This window comes from Eumetopias jubatus, unplaced genomic scaffold (assembly GCF_037043125.1).
Source record: "Eumetopias jubatus isolate StellerSeaLion01/CBP00866 unplaced genomic scaffold, mEumJub1_p1.0 scaffold_15, whole genome shotgun sequence".
Taxonomy (NCBI): domain Eukaryota; kingdom Metazoa; phylum Chordata; class Mammalia; order Carnivora; family Otariidae; genus Eumetopias; species Eumetopias jubatus.
In genome coordinates this window covers 73,607,573-73,629,759 of record NW_028274821.1, presented here as the reverse complement: position 1 = coordinate 73,629,759, position 22,187 = coordinate 73,607,573, and the positions used below count along the sequence as shown (strand labels likewise).

Sequence of the window (22,187 nt, the reverse complement as noted above, 5' to 3'; positions counted from 1 at the left end):
TTGAGAGAGAGAGAGCACGTGAACTTGAGCAGGGGGGCGGGGGGCTGGAGGGGCAGAGGGAGAGGGAGAAGTGGACTCCCTGCTGAGCAAGGAGTCTGATGCGGGGCTCGATCCCAGGACCCTGGGATCCTGACCTGAGCCCAAGGCAGCCGCTTAACGACTGAGCCACCCAGGCGCCCCCCAGGTGCCTGTTTTTAAGGAATTTTTCCCTCCCAAATTTCTTGTGTTAAAATTCTAAGGCTTCCCCCCACCCTCGGCTGCCTGCTTTTCTTTCTCTCTTTTAAAGTACAAAAACATGAAAAACTTTTTCTAGAGTGGATACAGTTTTAGATCTAGTATTAAACATTTCAATTTAAAAAAAAATTATTTAAGTAATTTCCACACCCAACGTGGGGCTCAAACTCACAACCCCGAGATCAAGAGCCACATGCTTTACTGACTGAGCCAACTGGGTGCCCCCAGACATTTCAATTCTGCTACCCTCTTTGTCCCAAGAATTATTTAGGAGAGTGTTCTGTAGTTTCCAAGTAGGTTTCTTTTGGGAATGCTAGTCTTATGTTTTATTTTGTAGTCTTATTACATTATTACATGGTAGTCATGTACGACTTCTATAGTCTCTACTTTTTTTTGCACTTTTCTTGCATTTTTTAATGGTCTGCAATATAACAAATTTTGTAAATATTTCACAGTTAATTTAGTATTACTTAGGGATAAGCAGTGGTTTGTCTCATTTCTGTGTTATATTTGTTTAAAAGAAAAAGCAGGGGGACGCCTGGGTGGCTCAGTCAGTTAGGTGTCTACCTTCGGCTCAGGTCATGGTACCAGCGTCCTGGGATCGAGCCCCGCATCGGGCTCCCTGCTCAGCGGGAAGCCTGCTTCTCCCTCTCCCTGATCCCTGCCTTTGCTCTTACTCTCTCTCACTATCTCTCTCTCTCAAATAGATAAATAAAAATCTTAAAAAAAAGAAAAAAAAGAAAGAAAACACAGGCATGGTTAACAGTCAGTACAGATCTTCCCGAACTTACAATTGGGTTACATCATAACTTGGAAATCTCATAAATCGAAAATGCGTTTAATACTCCTAACCTATGAGACATTATAGCTTAGCCTAGCCTACCGTAAATGTGCACAAAACACATGTTCACCTACAGTTGGGCAAAATCAGCTGTTTTATAATAAAGTGTGGACTATGTCATGTGATGTATTGAATACTCTGCTGAAGGTGATAAACAGAATGGTCATGTGGATACAGAACGGTTGTGAGTTTATCAGTTGTTTGCCCCTGTGATCGCGTGGCTGGCTGGGGCTGGAGCTCACTGCCACTGCCCAGCCTCATGAGGGAGGATCACACTGCATATCCCCAGTCTGGGGAAAGATCAAAAATTCAAAATTTGAAGTATGCTTTCTACTGAATGTGTATCACTTTTGCACCATTGTAAAGTCGGAAGATTGTAAGTCGAACCATTGTAAATCAGGGGCTGCCTGTACTTGGAAATCTCCCTGTCTCAGTTGCCTAGAGCAACCCGAGGGCTGAGTCTTTATTCCCTGGGTAGTCATGGGGCCAAGACAAGATGGAATTCCACGCTGAAAGACTCTCCTGATGAGGGCCGCTCCTAAAGTCCTCCACTGAGAGGACAGCATGGCGGCCCACGTGGCCTCGGGTGGACGTCCTTGGTTGACCTTGGGCCACATATCAGTCATCCTCTGGTAGGTTTGTCTGTGTTGGCCTCACACATTTTTGCTGCCTGTCGAAGTAATTGGGATCTGGTCATCTGCTGGGACCTGGCTGTTCATCTTGCTGACATTTTAAACACATTCACTTTTTCCCTAAAAGAAACACAGATGGGGTAATAGACAGATGAGCTCTTCTCCCTTCCACTGCTTTTTGAGTTGTGGCAAGTAGGACTGCAAGTTCCTTTATCCAGTTGGTCAGTAAAAGTATCTTGAATGTTTATACTGTGCCATGATGATATATGGGCAAATGACATAATCCCTGTCCTGGGGGGAGAAGCTCATTCACAATCTGCAGCTTGGAAGACAGAGCTGGAACAGTATATAATGACAAATTTACACGGCTGACATGGGAATGTGCAAGTGTTAGTGGAGCACAGAGGAATTTAATTTTTCATGAGAATGGAGGAATGGGGACAATACCAGGGAGAATGTGATGTTTAAGGTAAGTCTTAAAGTAGAAATGGGTGCTAGCTGGGCGGAGAAGGAGGGATAGGCATTCTACTTGAAGGGCACATTGTGACTGTGGCGTGAAGTAGGACAGGGGACAGCATGCGTGGGAAGGAGTAGTCAGCCTCCTCCCTAGAGAATATTGTGTGTGGTTTGGGTTTGGGAACAGTGAGGCTTGGAGGGGTTAGCTTAGAGTTGGGACTGTTTAGAGCTTTGATTGCTTGGTAGAGGTTTTTGTACTTTACTCTGTGGGCAGTGAGTAGCCATTGCAGGTTTTTAAGGTTGGGATCAGCTCTGCCTTTTATAATTCTGCTATTCAAATTTTGGTTCTCCATCGTAAACGTCTACTACCCAAAATGTGACTTGTCTAGAGGAGGTGATTGAATTTTTCTTTTCTTTAATCTACAATTTATGATTCTGGTTTAGATGTCTGTGCCACTTGCCATGAACACGCTACCTGCCAGCAAAGAGAAGGGATGAAGATGTGTGTTTGCAAATATGGATTTGTGGGCAATGGGAGGACTTACTGTATTGGTAAGTTCTGAATCCTCGGTGAAGTTGAAAAGTTGAATCAGGTAACGAGATTCCCTAGTGTTAAAGAGCTAATGTCCTTGTGGGGAAAACGTTGTTTTGTTCACATGTTTTTATTACAAGAGGTTTTGTCCGTTATCATACGCCTTTGTTTTAGTGTTTGGACATAGCCTTTCTGTAGCGTTTCCAAGGAAGTATCTTTCGTGTTAGAGAGACATTGAACTTGAATCTCTGGAAATTCTCTGATCCAACACAAATTTGAAATCTGTTTCAAGTCTTGAGTTTAACTTAACAACTTGAGTGAATATTGCCTTCCTTAATTTCTCTTGGTTGTTTTGATGGAAAATGATTTGTATTAGTACCCTGAGGAAAAACAAAACACAATTGCCTATTGGACTTTTTGGCTAATTAGTGAAGTAGTACTGCTTTGAGTCTTAGGTCTACCAGAATCCATTCTCAAAATTTTTTGTAGTTGTAGCCCTTTGGGGTCTTGGGTGCCTTAAAGGAATACAAAGACCTTTAGGAGGTATCTAAGATTAGTTTTTGGCTTCATGGTCTCCTCCGTGCCGTGAGAGTTGGGCAGTATCCAGGTTCAAGCCCAATTCAGAGAGAGGGAAAACCTCATGGCACGTTTATAATAGTGAATGTTAGGAGAATCACAGCATCCTCCCGGCAACCTTGTTATGTGCAGTACAAATATTGATAGTTTGCCTTGCAGTTATACACTGACAGTGTATACAACCTTGTGATATCTTTGGATTTTTTTTCTTCCCAAAGAAAAATAAAAATTCCCAGCTCCAAAAGTCATATTCTACTTCACAGATACAAGCTTTCACAGGCACACACCATCGCCTGTTCCTGCGGGCTGGATTTGTGCCACCACTGACCCTCTCTCTTTGGGATTCTATCCAGGAGAATTGTGGTTACCCTACAGTCTAGGTTCCTGAGGCATCTCTTGAACCCCTCTCCTCCCGCGGCTTGCTAGCAGGGGCTTGGAAGTGAGGTTGGAATTGAGCACGGACAAACCTTTTCTGCTCCCTCCCCGAAGGCAGTCCCCCTCCTGCGGAAGCTCACCACACTCTTGATTGCTCTTTGACTTCTGAAGAGGAACTTCTCTTAATGGGAGGAAGGGGCTTATTGATTTATGTGGTGCTTGCTCTCGGACACTAGACACTGCCTACGCCAGTACGTGGCCTTCTGAGACCACACCACAGGTCACAGGTGACATTACCTGTGTGCCCCACGTGCTATAACGTGGTCTGCAATCAAGGGACTTCAGAAATGTAGAATTCTCTACAAACCCACTGTCCCTTCTGGTGAAGTCTGCAGGGGAGGCCCTGTCTCAGAAATAACAGCCAAGGACTTGTGTCCGAAAGCCCCATGCAGTGCTCCTAAGCTGGGCTGGACACTTGGCCAGGCTGTGGCTTGAGGGCTGTTTCTCTCAGCTCCCAGGCAGATCTCACCACAGTGTTAACAGTGAAGTGTGTTCCATGTTCAGTTACATTTCCAAAAAGGTAACACCTGTAAGGAAAATGGGGGCGGGGAGGAACACCAGATTTTGAGAAGGGTACTTTTGAGTTGGCAGGAATTGAGTGCAATTGTGAGAGGCGAACCAATGCTATAGTAAAACACTAAATAACAATCAGAAAAACTCCATTTCATAAGTTGGTGATCCCACCCCCCAAAACAAAACAAAACAAAACCACCAGCAGGAGAGATCAGCTCTGAAAGAATGCATAAGAAATTGGTCACAGGAGTTCTTCTGATGGTCGAGGCCAGAGCAGAGTCAGCAGAGGCCTGCGGGCCAAATTTGGCCACTGCCTGTTTTTGTAAATAGTGTTTTATTAGAAGACAATATTGCTCATTTGTTTACTTACTGTCTGTGGTTGCTTTGTGCTCCAGAAGCATGGGTGAACACTTACCACTGGAGACCTATGACTGGCCCTTCACAGAAAAAGTTTGCTAAGCCCTGAGCTACAGGACAGAGACAGGAGGGAGATTTACTTTCATTTGACATCTATGTCAAATGACTGAATTAAAAATAGTCAGGTCAGGCTTCTGCAGACTCATCAGGCATCATATACTTCAGCTCCTTCTCACTGGGTGACTAATATTATTCACATGGGTCATTGACGATTAGCAGGAACTGTTCCTGCCACAATATTAGCTCTGCTCCCGGATGAGGCTTAAGCACTAATTCCATTGTGTTTCCTGGTAACTCAGAAGTAACAAATTTTCCGGTTAATCACTGGATGCAAAATCGTCCTAGTCTGCCTTTCATGAAAAAAGCAAGAGAATGGCCAGCTGAGCTGGAAAAATGGGATGCTGCTGGATTTGTTTCTTTCACAAGATCTTTTTGAATATGGAGAAATTGAAAAAGAATCACAATATGCAGCTTGGAAGACAGAGCTGGAATAGTAGATAATGACAGATTCACCCGGTTGATGGGGGAATGTGCAATCCCCTTCTCCCAATCTTCAAATAAGATGATGTTCAGATTAAGATGTTGGGTTTCCCTTGTGTGTGTGTGTGTGTGTTTTTAAGATTTTATTTATTTATTTTATAGCGAGCGTGAGTGTGCGGGCGGTGGGGGGCGCGGAGGGAGAGGGAAACTTCAGCAGACCTCGTGCTCAGCGCAGAGCCCAATGTGGGGCTCGATCTCCTGACCCTGAGATCATGAACTGAGCTGAAATCAAGAGTTGGCTGCTTAACTGACTGAGCCACCCAGGGGCCCCTCTCTTGTGGTTTCATATACACCTAGCGCACGACTACAAGGGACCCATGCACTGTATTCTGAGAAGCATCGTGAAAAGAAAAGAGGCTGGGGAAATAGACCCTTGAGATGTTGTCACGGAATAGCAACTCCCGAGTCTATAGCACAGAACAGTCTGGGTTGCTGAACATGGTATGGATTGATAGCCCTTTCTGTGCATTGTCTCAATGTTTCAACAGATAAAAACGAGTGCCAGTTTGGAGCCACTGTGGTCTGTGGAAACCACACATCTTGCCACAACACGCTCGGAGGCTTTTACTGTGTTTGCCTAGAAGGATATCGAGCCACAAACAACAACAAAACATTCATTCCCAATGATGGCAGCTTTTGCACAGGTACTTGAGGAGGGGGCCACCATGATGGCAGGACAGGTGTCTGGCCTGTGGAGGAGGGAGAGGGCAGGGCCGGGACAGGGTGTCATTTAAGGGAGGGACTCTCCTTTCAGAAGGTCCATGAGGGAAATTTGGGACTCGGACTGAGTACTCAGTTAGTGTTAGGAAACTATTGTTACTTTTGTTAGCTGGCATCACGGCATCGTGATACTGGAGATGATATTCTCATTTTGGGAGATGCATGCTGAAGTATCTAGGGGTATTATGAGGTATCCAGTGTTATTATGATCTCTAAAGGATCTTAACTGACAAACTGTGAGTTGTTTAGTTTTGAGGGTGGGGGGTGGGTCTGTGGGAGTTCACTGGAATATTCTTTCTCTTGTTCTGTGCATTTGAACATTTTTCTACCAAACAAGGAGGGGCTCTCAGAGATGGTGTACCATCTGCAGGTTTCTGTAACTCCAGCTGGAGTGTTCTTGGGGTGACTCTGGCGCTGCCCATGGTGCACACTGTGCACTAAGGCCCTGGGGGTGGGCATTGTGATGTTGGCTTCCGGGAGCTCAGAGTGGTGCTGGGTTGGAGGTGGGGCTTGCCTCTCAGAGGAATCAGCGGGGCAAGGAGGGCAACGTTTTGGATCTTAGCAGCTCTGACGCTTTGGGCACATGTTGGTTGAATACAATGGGTGGGCAAAATCCTAATTTTTTTTTTTAAGATTTTATTTATTTATTTGACAGAGAGAGAGAGACAGCGAGAGAGGGAACACAAGCAGGGGGAGTGAGAGAGGGAGAAGCAGGCTTCCCGCCGAGCAGAGAGTCCGATGTGGGGCTCGATCCCAGAACCCTGGGATTGTGACCTGAGCCGAAGGCAGCCGCTTAACAACCAAGCCACCCAGGCGCCCCGAGAATCCTAATTTTCAGTGGGCCCTGAAACTCTTGGCTGAACTTTGTGTTACAGCATGTCATGACATTATAGCTCTTTGGTTTTCTAAGAAAATCTAGGAACAGTAAGGAAGAGGAAAGGCAGGAAAGACTCCTGGTTCTGGGATGGCTTTGCATAGACTTAATGACTCTGCTTAAAAGCTTTGTGATATTTAAAGGTTTTCGGGGAAAAGGAAGGGAGAAGAGAACATGTTTTACCTCCTTACCCACCAGGAAGCACGGATTCTGATGCTCTGATTCATTCTCCCTCTTGACCTGTACCAAGGTAGAAATCCCTCACGGGGTCCACTTGATTTATTCTTGGCATGAATGAACTGCATTCCCTCTGAGAAAACATTTTATGACATACTGTTGTTTTCGGTAGCAAATAGCTTGTTATATGGTTGCAGAAGTGCAGTGCTGCAGAATTAAAGTAGATGTGTTAAAAAAACAACATATCAATTAAAAAATTTTTTTAAATTTAAATTCAATTAGCCAAGGTATGGGTACATCATTGGTTTTTGATATAATGTTCAATGATTCATCAGTTCAGTATAACACCCAGTGCTCATCCCATCACGTGCCCAGTTTTAAAAAGCCCGACAAGATGATGATAGGGTGTTCAGTTCGTTCAAGACACATTTCTCACGTACCTCCCGTGTGCCAAGGCAGTGCCAGTGGCAGCTGATGGCAGACAGCTAATTTCCGTATAAAGTGTTAGTCATAGGTGAGCAAAGGGCACTTAGGGAATCTGGAATCCTTGGGGGCTCTTATCTTGGAAGTGGGGAAGGGATCAGAGAACTTTCTGGAGGACATGATACCCGAAATTGTGTTTTCAAGGCTGCGGGAGTTTGCTGGGGAAAAACGTTTATCACTGTATCTATCACTCGAGTTCCCAAGGATGCATTTGACTTTAAAAAAAAATACGAAGGAGGAAAGAGGAAGGAGGAGGAGAAGAAGAAAGAAATATTTTATGCAAGGGCCAAAGAGATGTCAGCCTAATAAGAGCCAAGAACAAAATCTTGATCTCGACTCTGCTTCTCTTTCTTCTACTTGTAATTATTTAGTGACCCTTTTTCTTTTTTATGAGATATAGTTTGCATGCCATCAAATTCACTCTGTCAAGGTATACAGTTCAGTGGTTTTTTAGTCTATTCACAAAGTTGTGCAACAACCACCGCTATCTGATTTCAGAATACCTCCATCACTTCAAAAGAAGGCCCGTATCTGAGGGCATTCTTGTGACCTCTCCTTTTGAGGTCTCGGGTTATCACTTCGTAAAAGCTGATGGGTGACTTTTCTTGATGATACTGAGTGTCTCTTAGCATCACACTTGCCACAGGAACAGCAGTGGACTTCAGCTGGGGCAGAGGCTTAGAACGTTTTGGGGTCTCAGCGGTTATCCGGTGTTTGTCTGGAGCCACAGGATCTGAATCCTGGTTCCTGAATTACAAGAACTCCTGCGACCGGGTGTTCGTTGTACTTTGCAGAGTCCAAGCCAGATTTCAGAGCTGTTTGCAGGTGGGCCTCTTTGGATGTCCCCGAGAGATGATGATGCAGTTGCAAGCGTTCTAGTTCCGGAGAGCTTGCAGATGTCCTGGCCCTGCCCCCCGGGCTGCCCCCAAACAAGTTCTGGGGCTCCTGGCAGCTTGGCAGAGGGAGAAGGTCAGTGGCGTTTCCAGCGTGAACGGGGTGGGAGAGAGATGAAACTGGTGTGGGAGCAGGCCTGGGGCTGTCACCTCCCTATCAGCCTGACTCCAAGGAGGCGTGGCCCTACCACATCTGCTGAGAACTGCAAAATGCCTTTTCTCAACTTTGAATTCCCCAAGTCTTGGGAATCCAACTTGACCCTGACGGCGGCTGCAGCCTTCTTTTTCGTCAGCTCATTTCCTGCAGTATCAAGGGCCTGATGCCATTTCTTCTAGAGAAATGTAACAGCATTTCAGCCTTGACTAGGAAATGGGGGAAAAAAAAAAAGAATCTAGAGAGAGTGAATGCCTTGCCCTTCATCAGTTTCTGGAACCTTCTGCTCAGATCCTGTGCCCCATAGGTCTGCCTGTGGTGAAGTAAACCGCTTCGTTCCTGGATGTAAATCCCTCTCCCAGATCAGGAGCCTGTTTTCCATGTGAGCCTTTGCTCACAAGCTTCTCAGCTGCCCTGTTGTTTCAGGTCCCGGAGCAGCCTGCTGTGGGCTCAGACACAAACGTGTCGTCCTGCTGGGATTCTGCTGGCTCTGTGTGGGGTATTGCTCAATGGACTTGCAGCTGTCCTGAGGTTTCCCCCAGTGCTCTCTCCAAGTGGGATTTTGCTCCCCAAATCCTAATCCTTTGTTTTAGCTGGGTTTTACTCCAAAAGTGTCATGTTTTACTACCCTGAAAGAAGGAAGAAACAAGGAAAGATAAGCCTAAGGAAGAGTGTCCTGGGGGGTTATTGCTTCCCACTTCTCAGGACACTGCTCATAACCAATGGCTTCTTGACTATTTTCCCTGTGGAATCCCCTTGACTCCTGCTTAGTTAGGTTTCTAATGGTGGTGGGTGATGGCTTTAGGCCCCCACTAGTGCTCCAGGTCCTAGGAAGGAGAGAGAGATCAAACACTCTGAATCAGAAGATGGTTAAACCAAAGCACCCTTCCCTTAAATGCATTAGGAGAGTCCATTTATGTAAAGTATAGGCAAAAATAATAATAATAAATAGTGATAGAAATCAAAAGGTGGTTATTTGGGGCACCTGGCTGGCTCAGTTGGTAGAGCATGTGACTCTTGATCTTGGGGTTGTAAGTTTGAGCCCCATGTTGGGTGTAGAGATTACTTAGAAGTAAAATCTTTCTTTTAAAAAAAGAAGTGGTTGTTTGCGGGGGGGGGGGGATTGGCTGGAAAGAAACATGAGGGAACTTGCTGGATGATGGAATGTTCTATCTCTTGTTTTGGATGTTGGCTACATGGTTTGTACGAGATTTTCACAACTCATGAACTGTACACTTAAGATCAGTACATTTTGGGGGGCACCTTTGTGGCTCAGTCGGTTAAGTGTCTGACTCATGATTTAAGTTCAGGTCGTGATCTCATGGGCTGTGAGATTGAGCCCTGAGTTGGGCTCCATGCTCAGCGGGAGTCTGCTTGAAGATTCTCTCCCTCTGCCCCTCCCCTACTCTCTCTCTCTCAAATAAACAATAAATCTTAAAAAAAAAAAGATCAGTACTTTTTAAGTATAAACGATAACACTTAAAAGGTAATATAGAGATAGGTATATAATACCTTATATATTAACTACACGGAATTTATTATGTGGCTGTATGGTGTTACTTAACTGATCATTTTTTCCCCTCTTGTGGTTGTTCTGTTTTTTTTTTTTTAAGATTTATTTATTTATTTTGAGAGAGTGAGAATGAGAGAGAGAGGGAGTACATGAGAGGTGGGAGGGTTAGAGGGAGAAGTAGGCTCCTCGCTGAGCAGGGAGCCCGATGCGGGACTCGATCCTGAGACTCCAGGATCATGACCTGAGCCGAAGGCAGTCGCTTAACCAACTGAACCACCCAGGCGCCCGAGGTTGTTCTGTTTTTTTTTTGTTTTGTTTTGTTTTTTGTGGTTTTTTTTTTTTTTTTTTTGCTATCATAAGAAATGGTATAATGAACATCCTTGTACCTACATCCTTGCAGATAATTATTCCTTGTTATAAATTCTGGAAAATAATTTCTGTGTCGAAGGTATACCTACACATTGTTACTTTTTGGTACATCATGACAGACTGTCTTTCAAAAAGTTCACACCAATATTCTCTCTCACTAGTCATTTCATGAAGGTCTTCATGTCTTCACATCTTTGCCAACACCGGACATTAGCAATGAATTATGCGAATTTAACAGTCTTGATTTTATTTTATTTTTATTTTTTATTTATTTATTTATTTATTTATTCAGATTTTACTTATTAATGAGACCGAGAGAGAGAGAGAGAGAGGCAGAGGGAGAAGCAGACTCCCAAGGAGCAGGGAGCCCGATGCGGGACTCGACCCCCGGACCCTGGGATCATGACCTGAGCCGAAGGCAGACGCTTAACCATCTGAGCCACCCAGGCGCCCTAACAGTCTTGATTTTAAATGGGTGTTTCTGTCCCTCTAAATATGGCTTCTTAAGATGCAGACTTCTTAGCTGAACTTGGCATTTGAGGATGCGAGATGGCAGGAAAGAAACAGTAACGTTACTTCCCCAGATGTGAGGAAGTCATTTCTGTCTCACCTGCATGGAGTCGGCAGGAACTAGTAATTAGTTGGCTACAGGGAGAAGAGCAGGCTGTGAGAGCATTTTCATGAATGTGACAATTCTTCATTGTACTTTTATTGCTGAGTCCATTCTGAATCTTCAGATTTTAAAGGCTTCTGCAGGCAAGAGCTTGTGTGTAATGGGGCGTTCAGAAACTCGCCTCTCTGGCACGGCTGCCGAAGCTAAATCCTTGCCTCTTTGACACTCCTGTTCTAGCTAAGGATCGTCCAGATGGATTTTTGGATTTGGGCCAAGAGCATTCAGATCCAGGGGGACAAGCCATGGGGCCCCTCCCCAGACCTCAGCCAAGAAACCCATGAGAGTATGTGTGTGTGTGTGTGTGTGTGTGTGTGTTGCTCATGGTCACACTGAGGGTTAAGTGCAGACTCTGAAGGAGTGGCTTGTGCTGCAGGGAGAACTGAGTCAGTAGAGAGGCAAGGCCCATTCATGTATTAGCCAACATGCATCGAGGACCTAATTAGCTTCATTTTACAAAAGTGGTTTAGAAAGGTTAAGGAACAGACCTGAGTACATCTAATAAATAGCAGAATCAGTTCTCAAACCTGGGTCTGTTTGACTTTCAAACCCAGGCTATTAGATGAAAAGAAGTAAATATAGAACATCAGGGCCCTGGGACCAGGTCAGCGTGTCCTGCCTAGTTTTGCTACTTTCTGGCAAGGAATTGTTCTGGCTGTGGATAAAGTTAAATTGTCCGGTATGTACAATGGGGCAAGGGAAAATTTCCCCCTCGATTAGTTAGGCATGTTATTAAGGTTGCTCAGTTACTCAGAGCGTTTTTCCTTCCCAAGCAAACATGTTCTAACCTTGGAGGCCCCATGGAATCCACCACATGGAGAAGTTATTCTAATGAGCTTAATATGTTTACCCAGCCAAGATTCTAGAATAGGTTAGAAAAGGGACGGTTCGTGAACATTAAGAGGTAGCAGGGCATTAAAAATCAAAAATCATGTCACTGATCTTAGGGATAGATGGTAGGTACTTCTAGACTTCATTAAGACAATGGATATCTTTGATATTGTCTGTGGACAAGATGGAATTATTGATTGGATGATGGTACAGTGTGACTGTAGTGGGAGACACAGTGTGGCTAGTGGTTAAGGGAGTGGTCCTGGAGCCACATACATGGTTTCCAAGTCTGGCTTTCCCACCACTTAACCTGTGTGATTTCAGTGTACTTACTTACCCACTCTGTGCTTCATGTACTTCCTTTGTAAAATGGGGATAATAATAGCATCTACCTCATGGGGTTATTGTGCAGAATAAGATGAAAATAATTAGTAATAAATAATGAAGTGTGTAGAACAGTGGCCGCCATGTGTCAGATGACACACAGGAGTCCCTGGGATTAGCACTCGTTATAACAATCATTTTTATTAGGTTGTTGAATGACTGGACACAAAGCAAAGTGATTAATGACTGTAGTGACTCATACAGAGCTGATCAATATCTAAAAACTCCGTCTTTTTTCCTACCATTGCTACCTAGCCACATTTTTGCCCTGTACTGGTACTGCCTGTTTTTAGAAATCTACAGAAAATTCCATTTATTCCCAATCACTGTCTTTTGAAGAGCCTGGGGCAGATGGGCAGGCTGGAAGATGATTACTGTGTCAAAGGTATATGTACACATTTTACAAACTCCCACTTGGAATACAGAATCTTGATAAGCTGAAATGATGGATCCAATTCTAGGAACACATGTTGGATCCTGCAGGGTTGAAATCATCTCTAAAGTTTGTGCTGGATTGAGATTGATTTTATTTCATATTATTTATATTTTAAGAATCCTGTTAACTATTACCCAAAACCCCATGATTTTATTATCAACAACTTTGTTTTTTTTTTAAAGATTTTATTTATTTATTTGAGAGAAAGAGAGAGAGAGAGAGGGAGAGCACAGAAGGAGAGTGAGAGCAAGAAGCAGACTCCCTGCTGAGCAGAGAACCTGATGCGGGGCTCGATCCCAGGACCCTGAGATCATAACCTGAGCTGAAGGCAGATGCTTAACCAGCTGAGCCACCTAGGCGCCCTGTTACCAACAATTGTTTAACTGAGTTTTTATTGGTTTTATTTCTTACCTCTTTGTTTTGTTTTAAATTATGTTTTCCCTTTCTTGACATGATTTATTCTGATGTTTTTCACTGGCTTGAATATTTTTCAAAATCTTTTTCAGAAAAGAAATGTCAGGGGGTGCCTGGGTGGCTCAGTTGGTTGAGCTTCCAGCTCTTGATCTTGGCTCAGGTCTTGATCTCACGGTTCTCAGTTTGAGCCCCGAGTTGGGCTCTGTGCTGGGTGTGGAGTCTGCTTAAAAAAAAAAAATTAAAAAAAAGAAATGTCAATAGTATAATTTCTGAGATCCTTCATGTTCTAAAATGTCATTTGTTGACTTAACTATAGTACTGTGTCTTGCTCCCTTTTCCTTAGAACTCTGTAAATATTCCATTACTATTTGGTGTTTCAGACAAGAAGTCCTAGGTCAGGTTGGTGTTCTTTTGGTGTTCTTTTCTTCATAGATAACCATTCCTTTCTCTCTCATTTCATAGATTTTCTTTTATTCCATGAAATTCAGAATGACTTTCACTTTTCATCATTAACGCCTGTCACCTCAAAAGGCTGTTTGGAAGTGAATACATAAGCAGAGGAAATTTTCCCTTTGATATTAATTTTTAATAAAGATTTATTTATTTAGTTTAGAGAGAGAGAGAAAGAGAGTGAACACGAGAGGGAGGGGCAGAGGGAGAGAGAATCTCAAGCAGACTCCGTGTTGAGCATGGAGCCTGACTTGGGACTCAGTCCCACGACCTGGGGATCATGACCCGAACCAAAACTAAGAGTCGGACACTTAACTGACTGAGCTACCCAGGTGCCCCCTGCAATTCCTCTTAAGTGAATATTACATATTCTGGATCTGTCCTTATATTGTTTATTGTCCTATAGCTTCTGTCTCGTATAATTTCCTTTTCTATGTGCTTTTGGAGAATTCTTTAAGTTGGAATTTGCAAATTTATTTTCCAGCAGCAACCAACCTATTATTCAATGCCTCTATTTGGTTTTTATTTTTGGCGTTCATATTTTGCTTTTAATTTCCAAGATCTCATTGTTTTTTTCAGAAGTTCCCCTCTTTTTTTCATTGATTGCAGTATCCTCTTTTTTTTTTTTTTAAGATTTTATTTTTAAGTAATCTCTACACCCAGTGTGGGGCTTGAACTCACAACTCTGAGATCAAGCGTCACACATTCTACCAACTGAGCCAGCCAGGCACCCGATTACAGTATCCTCTTAATCTCATTTGGACTCCTGCATCTCTTTATATGTCAAGAGTGTTTTGGTCATCTATTACTGCATAATGGTACTTCCCGCCCCAGCCCTCCACCCCATTTAATGGCTTATAACAACAATTTATTAGTACTCACAGTTCCATGCCTAGGTGGTTCTCTCACTCATGTGGAAACATTCAGCTGGTGGCTGGGCTGGGCTGGTAGGTAAAGGAAGGTCTCTCTCACATTCTAGGGCCTTGATGCTGACTATCAGCCAGGACACCTTAGTTTTCCATGTGGTCTCTCTCTTCACGTGGCATCTCAACTTCAGGGTGTCCCCTGAGTGGCTTCTCTCCCAAGCATGATAGCTTAGATTTCCTGACACCATGGCCACTGTATTCCAACAGAGGGAGAGAGGAAGTGCCAGTCGTTTCCAAGATTAGGTTCACAGAAGGCATAGCATTAACTTCTGCTGCATTCTGTTGTCCAAAGCAAGTCTCGAGACCAACCCAAGGCGGGGTGGTGGCGGAATGGATTCCCCTCTTGAATCCCCAAGAGATGGCCACCATCTTTAGAGATCATCTCCCAGATTTTCCCCAAAGTTTGCTGCATTAAAGACATAGGTTTATCAAAATTGTTAGCTTGTATGGGCTCTTTCAGCAATTCAATGAATCACTGCCACCTAAACAATAATCAGTGAGTGATGAGGAGTTCATGGTCAAGACCAAAAACCACACAAAAAGGAGACTATAGTGAATTTTAATAAAATCACAAACTTAAAAGGGTTCTGATATTTTCTTCCTTCTTTTGTGGAATTATGGTGTTAGTAGGTTTTGGAAAACAAAACAAAACACTCTTTACCTGGCAAAATAGAATACTGGCCACTTTATATTGGTCCTTCCAAAATTACTGGCCTTTAAAATCCCAGAGCCTGGTAACAACCAGGATTTCTTCAGTCTTGCTACTCCCTGTTCTTTGCTCCCCTGCCCCCCGCCATGGTTCTTGTAAGTGTCCTGGGAAAAGTCCCATTTCACTTAAGGTATTTTTTTTCTCTAGGTGAAATTGGTGTTTGTATGACTCTGACAGAATTCCTAAAGTTTTAGTTTTGTTCTCTAAGTCATTTCTGGGGGAAAAAAATCTGCTAACTGGCAGAGAGGTTTCTTCTCCAGTCTCTGAATTACTGTGTGGTTTTGACCGCTGTACCTGATACTTTTGGAAGTCTAGGGGCAAAGTCTGCCAAGGGGCATGTCTTTTTCTTCTCGAAGCTTGTCTTAAGTTCTTGTAATCTTGGTAAAATTAGTGAGACCCTTCTGAATTTTCCTCTTACTACCTGCCTCACCATCCTATGCTCATGAGCTAGAAAGCATTTTTCACTCTGGTTTAAATTGTTTTATATTTGGAGTTCTACTTCAGGTATTTATTTATTTATTTATTTATTTATTTATTTATTTATTTATTTATTTATTTATTTATTTAAAGAGAGGGACAGGGGAGGGGCAGAGGAAGAAGGAGAGAGAGAGAGAAATCTTAAGCAGTCTTCACGCCCAGCATGGAGCCCGATGAGGAGCTTGATCTTATGACCCTGAGATCACAACCTGAACCAAAACCAAGAGTTGGACGCTTAACAGATTAAGCCACCCAGGTGCCCCATCCTTCAGGTATTTTAGTATGAGGTAGAGGACATCCTTATTTTGTAGTGATTGAACTTTTTTCAGCATACTTTTTTGGGGCTCACTTTGTTGGATGTCAGAGAGTTCGTGATGGTCGTTGGTTTTTGTAAATTTCCAAAACACATCGACAAGTATTTATTGAACACCTTTTAGTACTGATGGCATAAAGGGTATATGAAAAGAATCTTTGAAGAACGAAATAAAATTCATGATGCCATTGCAAACAAATGCATCCATTTTTGTAAGGGTAGATTGAAAATGTGAGTAATGGCTGTTCCAATGCCCCTCTGCCCCTGTGTTTCCCTTTTTCTCTTTTTTCTCTCCCTTCTTATATCTGGGTCTCAAGATGTAGATGAGTGTGAGGTTTCTGGCCTGTGCAAGCAAGGAGGACGGTGTGTGAACACTTATGGAAGTTTCGAATGCTACTGTATGGATGGATACTTGCCAAAGAATGGACCTGAGCCTTTCCACCCGACCAGAGACGCCACGTCATGCACAGGTGGGTTTCTGCCAAAGAAGGGAGCTTTCTGAAAGTGGGATTCTGTTCTCAGATGACTTTCTCCTGCTCTGAGCCTGCGTCTGTGGGGCCTCTGTTGGGGATATGAGTGGAGATTATCTATTCCTTTGTGCATCTGTACAACCTATGAAATAAAGTCAATATTACAAGATAGAAGGGGCTGGCTATCTTATATATATATTTTTTAGAAGCTACAATTAGTAAACTTCTGGGATTTTTAGTAGTTAATAGATATTCTCCTATTAAACCTGATTTTAGAGGGTAAACATAGCTGCCCTGGTAAGGACCAGCAACAGAAAAGTGACTCTGAAAACTACAAAGCCATATATATCTGAAGGTATTTTGCAATTCAGATTTTTTACTTTGCTGGGGTAGGCTTCTCTTTAACTAGTGTGAATTTGTGAAGGTTGACTGCCAAATCCCATCAGCTTTGTGCATGTGTAGATGCTATTCCTATGGAAAGCCAGAAGGTTGAATAGAGATAATCATTGGAAACATGCCCAGAAGTCAAAATGGAAATGAACCAGTCTATGTAAAATATCGCTCAGGTGTGTGTGGAGGGAAAGGGAATGATGGGGTAGAGGTGGAGAGAGATGATTTTTGAAAATTCATATTCACATACTAGTGAATTTGACGTTAATTTATTTTCAGAAATAGACTGTGGCACCCCTCCTGAGGTCCCAGATGGCTTTATCGTCGGAAATTATACTTCTAGGCTTGGCAGCCAGGTTCGTTATGCTTGCAAAGAAGGATTTTTCAGTGGCCCGGAAGATACAGTTTCAAGCTGCACAGCCTTGGGCACATGGGAGTCCCCAAAATTAAATTGCCAAGGTGAGTTTTCAAAAGGTTCAGGTTCCCAGCTTCTGTCATTTTGAGATTGTTTTCATAGTTCTCTCTAAATTTCTCTTTAGGGTAGTGAATGAATGAAATAGATCCAGTAAATTCCTGTTGTCCTTAATAGGCATTCAGTTGATTCTCTTGGTATTTTCAGGAATAGTTAATCATGATTAATTCCATCTTTTATTTTTCTACATTTATAAAAGTTAGGTTTCTCCTGATTGACCCACTTGGTTAGTATTTTCAGAACAATTTAAATAGTAGTGTTGACTTTGAGTATTCTTTTCTTAGTCATGACTTTCATGGCAATGGTTTTAGTTTTTCATTATTTGTTCATGGTCTTGGCTCCTTGATGTTATGGATATCTACTTATATTCTTATGCACACTAATCCAGTGCTATGTGCCAAGTGCTGTTCTAAGCACTTACCTTACAGGATCCCTATGAGTATGTACTGTTATTATCCCATTTTACAGATGAGAAAGGTGAGGCATGGAGAAATGAAGTAATCTGTTCAAGGTCATACAGCTAGTGATAGAGCCGAACTTGAACCCAGGAATTCTGGTTTCAGAGGTTGTATTCTTTTTTTTTTTAAGACTTTATTTATTTATTTATTTATTTGAGAGAGAGAGAGAGAGAGAGAGAGAGAGAGAGAGAGAGAGAGAAAGAGAGAAAGCTCATGTGCATGCGTCGGGGCGGAGGGGCAGAGGGAGAAGGAGAGAGAGAATCTCAAGCAGACTTCGTGCTGAGCTCAGAACCTGACTTGGGGCTTGATCCTAGGACCCTGTGATCATGACCTGAGCCAAAATCAAGAGTCTGGTGCTCAACCAACTGAGCCCCCAGGCACCCCTGGCATGACATAATCTTTTTTTTTTTTAAGATTTTATTTATTTATTTGAGAGAGAGAGAATGAGAGATAGAGAGCATGAGAGGGAAGAGGGTCAGAGGGAGAAGCAGACTCCCTGCTGAGCAGGGAGCCCAATGTGGGACTCGATCCCGGGACTCCAGGATCATGACCTGAGCCGAAGGCAGTCGCTTAACCAACTGAGCCACCCAGGCGCCCCCCCTGGCATGACATAATCTTAAGGAAACCTCTACCTATTCTTACTTTACTAGGGCTTAAAAAAAAAATCAGAAATGAGTTACTTTTATCACATCTTTTAGACATGTGTTAGAGTGATCATATATGTTTCTGCTTTAAACAAGTCATATGGTAAGGTTATATTATTAGATTTTCTGATAATGATCTTACATACTAATATCTGGAATGGAGTCTTCTGGGTCTTTGGTTTTTTATTCTTTTTATCTGGATTATATTTGCTAAATTTTATTTAGAAATTTTACATTGCTATTCAGAAGTGAGGTTGGTTTATTTTCTTTTTTCTATGCCATTTTTGTTGGGCTTGGTGTCAGTATTATTCTAAATTTTAAAAAAAGAATGTGAAAGAATTTCTTTCTTCTTTCTCTGGATTACTCTAAATAGAATTTTTAAAGGCTTGGGAGATTTCACTTGCAAATTATCTGGATGTGGCTTTTTTGGAGAGGTAGTCCTTGGGCTATTTTAAAAAATCCTAAACTTACTGGTATAATTTTCCTATCCTTTTTGGTGTCCATTTTGGTAATTTACATATTCCTAGAAAATCATCTATTTTACCCAGATTTTCAAACTTATTTATGGAGAGAAGTAGAAAGCACTCATATTTATAATTTTCTGTAGTTGTAGTTGTTTATAAGTGAAATATTGGAAACAATCCCAAATGTCTCTCAAGAGGAGATTGGTTAAATAAATTATGGCATATACATGAAATGGAATATTACATAGCCAATAAAAATTACATTGGAAAATAATATTTATTGACATAGGTTAGCCTTAATAGTATATTACTGTGTTATCAACTATATGAATAACATGACATTAATTTTGAAAAAGCTCATATGCACATATATGCTTACAAAAGTTTAGAAGGTGATACATCAAAATTATGTTTACCAGTGGTAACTTCCACTGGGGGGGATCCTGGATGATTTTCATATTTGATATTCTTTCTGTACTGAAAGAATTTTAAATGCATTAGACACAGTAACAAAGCTGTTTCCATTTTGGAAAAAAGGAAACAGTTTTCACTGAATTTACTGCATAGCTGGGAAATCTCAGTGATGTGCTTGGCTAAGTTAATTCTTGTGCTATTCTGATTTGCGATTCAGGTTCTAAACACATTTTAATACTTAATTATCATCCTGGGGGTTAAGAAATTCTAAAAGTACATTTTAGTTCTCACATTATCTTTCAGTGGATCAATTAAAATGCAGAACTTAGATTAAAATGTGCCATAATGCATATCAAATAACTCCCTAAGGATTTATATAGGAAAACCCCAATAAAAGAGTTTGTGTGAATTCGAGAACCAGTAGTCATCTGGATTATTGGACTGAGAATGGAGAAAGTTAATTTAGAGGAGAGTACTTGTTACATTCCCCAAAGAACTGTTATTTGGAAGATCTTCACTTCTTTTTTCCCTCCTCTAATAACTGCTCCGTCTGCCGGCTGACACCCTCCTCCTCCTCCCCCGCGTCACCACATGGCCACGTCTCAAGGCTGTGTCTGCTCCTCTGAGCACACCCCTTCATATTTATCCTTCATCATCCTGGGGCTCCAGAAGCCCGGCCGCATGCCAGCCGGCACGGTATTTTCAGCCCAGAGGTATAAAGCCACAGGAATTGGGAATTCCGCTAACAACACTAGCAAACTGTGAACTTGGATGTTGCTGAGGAGCAGGTACTTGGAAAGGGAGCAGCTGTGTGTTACAGACCCAGCTTTTGTGTCCCATTTCACAGACTGCCCTACCAGAGAAGGTGCAGTTGGTGCATCCCGTTGTTTGCCTCCTCCCCGATTCCCGGGCCCCTGGAGGCTCTGCCGCCATGGCCAGGACCCCGTGACATGAGTCCCCATCCAAGTGGGCCTCAGAGTTTCTCCTTTGAGTTGGTTAATGAGGATGGGCCATGGTTTCTAACATCTAATAGCAGAGCTTGCTTCTCTAAAGGTGGCCAGCGCTTTAAGGTTGACAAGGTCTTCTGTAAACATTGTCTCATCTGATCTTTTGAAATGCCTTCTGAGGTGGTTAATAGGTTGTTTCTCATTTCACATATATTCTATTTACAACGAATAGTGGGTATTATTTCCCATTAAGAACCAGAGAGAGGAGGTGACTTACCTCGTGTCACTAGTTTATGTATCAAGATGAGGACCCAAAGCACTTTCTAGAAGGCAGATTCCATGTGGAAGCAACCCTTGTGAGTGCTGGAGGTGGGAGGCACTGAGGAAAAGCTGGAGGGCCTGGGAGTACACGGTTACACAGTTACGCAGCGTGGTCCGGGACCCACCCTGAAGAATATGTATTGTTGTGGAGTCAACTCTTCACCTTTTGAGGTTCTCGCAGCAGAGCTCCATCTCATCCCTGCCAAGTTGAGCACGTTTGAAAAAGTTTTGACATAAGTTGGAACACAAATTAGGGCATTCAGGTGAAGGGCGGCGGACAAGGTTTGTTGCACTGCTGTCTCGGAATTTTCAGTCGGGCTGTGGAGAAGATTCACATCAAGACCTGGCAGGAGAGATTGACGCCTGGTGCCTGCCAAGGGTGAGGGTAGACACAGGGCCAGCCCACAAATACCTTGTGTTTGTGTTTTGTGTTCTGGGCAATCATTCGAAGCAGATTTTTGGGCACCTCACCACATACTGATCTTTTAAAACATGTAGGAAAACTGCATTGATTTCCTGGCTGCATGCAACAAATCTCTTGCGTTATCCTTTTGTCGAGTAAATGCCATTAAAATATGTCACTTACAAATGGTTGGGGTCACTGGCGTGTGCAGGATGAACGATGACCCTAGTTAGAAGACTGCCGTGAGGTGGGGGAGCGGGAGCCTTAGAATCAGAAAGACTGTGTGAGTTTTGGCTGCACCACTTGGGAATTCCAGAACCAGCCCTAACCTTCTCTCAACTCCAGTTTCCTTCTGCAGAAGGGGATAAGATTGTTTCCATCCTGACAATTTAATGAGATAATGATAGAAAGCACGTGGTGCTGTGCTTGATGCAAAGTAGCTGCCTGATACGTATTCACCCTCCTGATGAGAGGGTCATGATCTAGCAGGGAGCGCAGGTAGTGTCTCTCCAACAAAAATGTAAGATCTTTGTGAAACCTCCCACCATAGAAGAAGAAGGTCTAAAATTCTCCAGCTTTCACGTTACCTCATTTATTAGTTTTCAATCCAAGTGTTCTGCTTACCAGTAGAGTATTAAAATGAAGAGTTTTAATGTTATTTTTTGAAAAAAAGATTCATGTGCCAAAGCGTCAACAACCATCATCACCTCTACAAATGGAAGATCCTTATAAGAGATTACACTGATAAACACTTTTTTTCTTTCCAGCTCTCATGCTTTCACCTAGCCTGTCACCCCTACAGTTTCCAAAGTCTTCAGATTCTAGCTGTTTTCATAGTAGACGCTGTTTGTTGGCAATAAGTGTTGTTACGTGAAATGGAATTTTTTTCTTCTTCCAAGTGAGCTTCTATGAATATGATCTGAAGGAAATGTATTGTTTGTCGAGGCTAAAGTTCATGGAAGACTTGAGGATACAAAATACATCAAAAAGTTATGATTACTATTTTTTTTCTACTGCCTTGAGGCCGAGTGGACTTTTTGCTACTAATGAGCTCATTAGCTTAGTTACCACAGCTAATAAGCTATCCTTGAGAATGTGCTTCATGGCATAGTACAACCCTCCCATCTTCCTCTGATGATTGTAATAAAATTTTCTACATGCAAGTTGCCACATACTGAGATGCTAGATTCCAACCCCCCACATTTATGATATATGGAATTCAGTGCTCAGATGAT

General features: G+C 42.6%; 1 protein-coding gene across 1 annotated transcript in view; it reads left to right on the top strand.

Moving 5' to 3' along the window:
- The window catches only part of SUSD1 (sushi domain containing 1), a 128,221-nt gene that overhangs the window by 11,326 nt on the left and 94,708 nt on the right, over positions 1-22,187 (top strand). The window contains exons 5-8 of the mRNA XM_088018819.1: positions 2,608-2,715; positions 5,665-5,820; positions 16,287-16,439; positions 17,109-17,288. Of these exons, the coding sequence (XP_087874945.1) occupies positions 2,608-2,715; positions 5,665-5,820; positions 16,287-16,439; positions 17,109-17,288 (597 nt within the window). The remainder of the gene's footprint in view (positions 1-2,607; positions 2,716-5,664; positions 5,821-16,286; positions 16,440-17,108; positions 17,289-22,187) is intronic.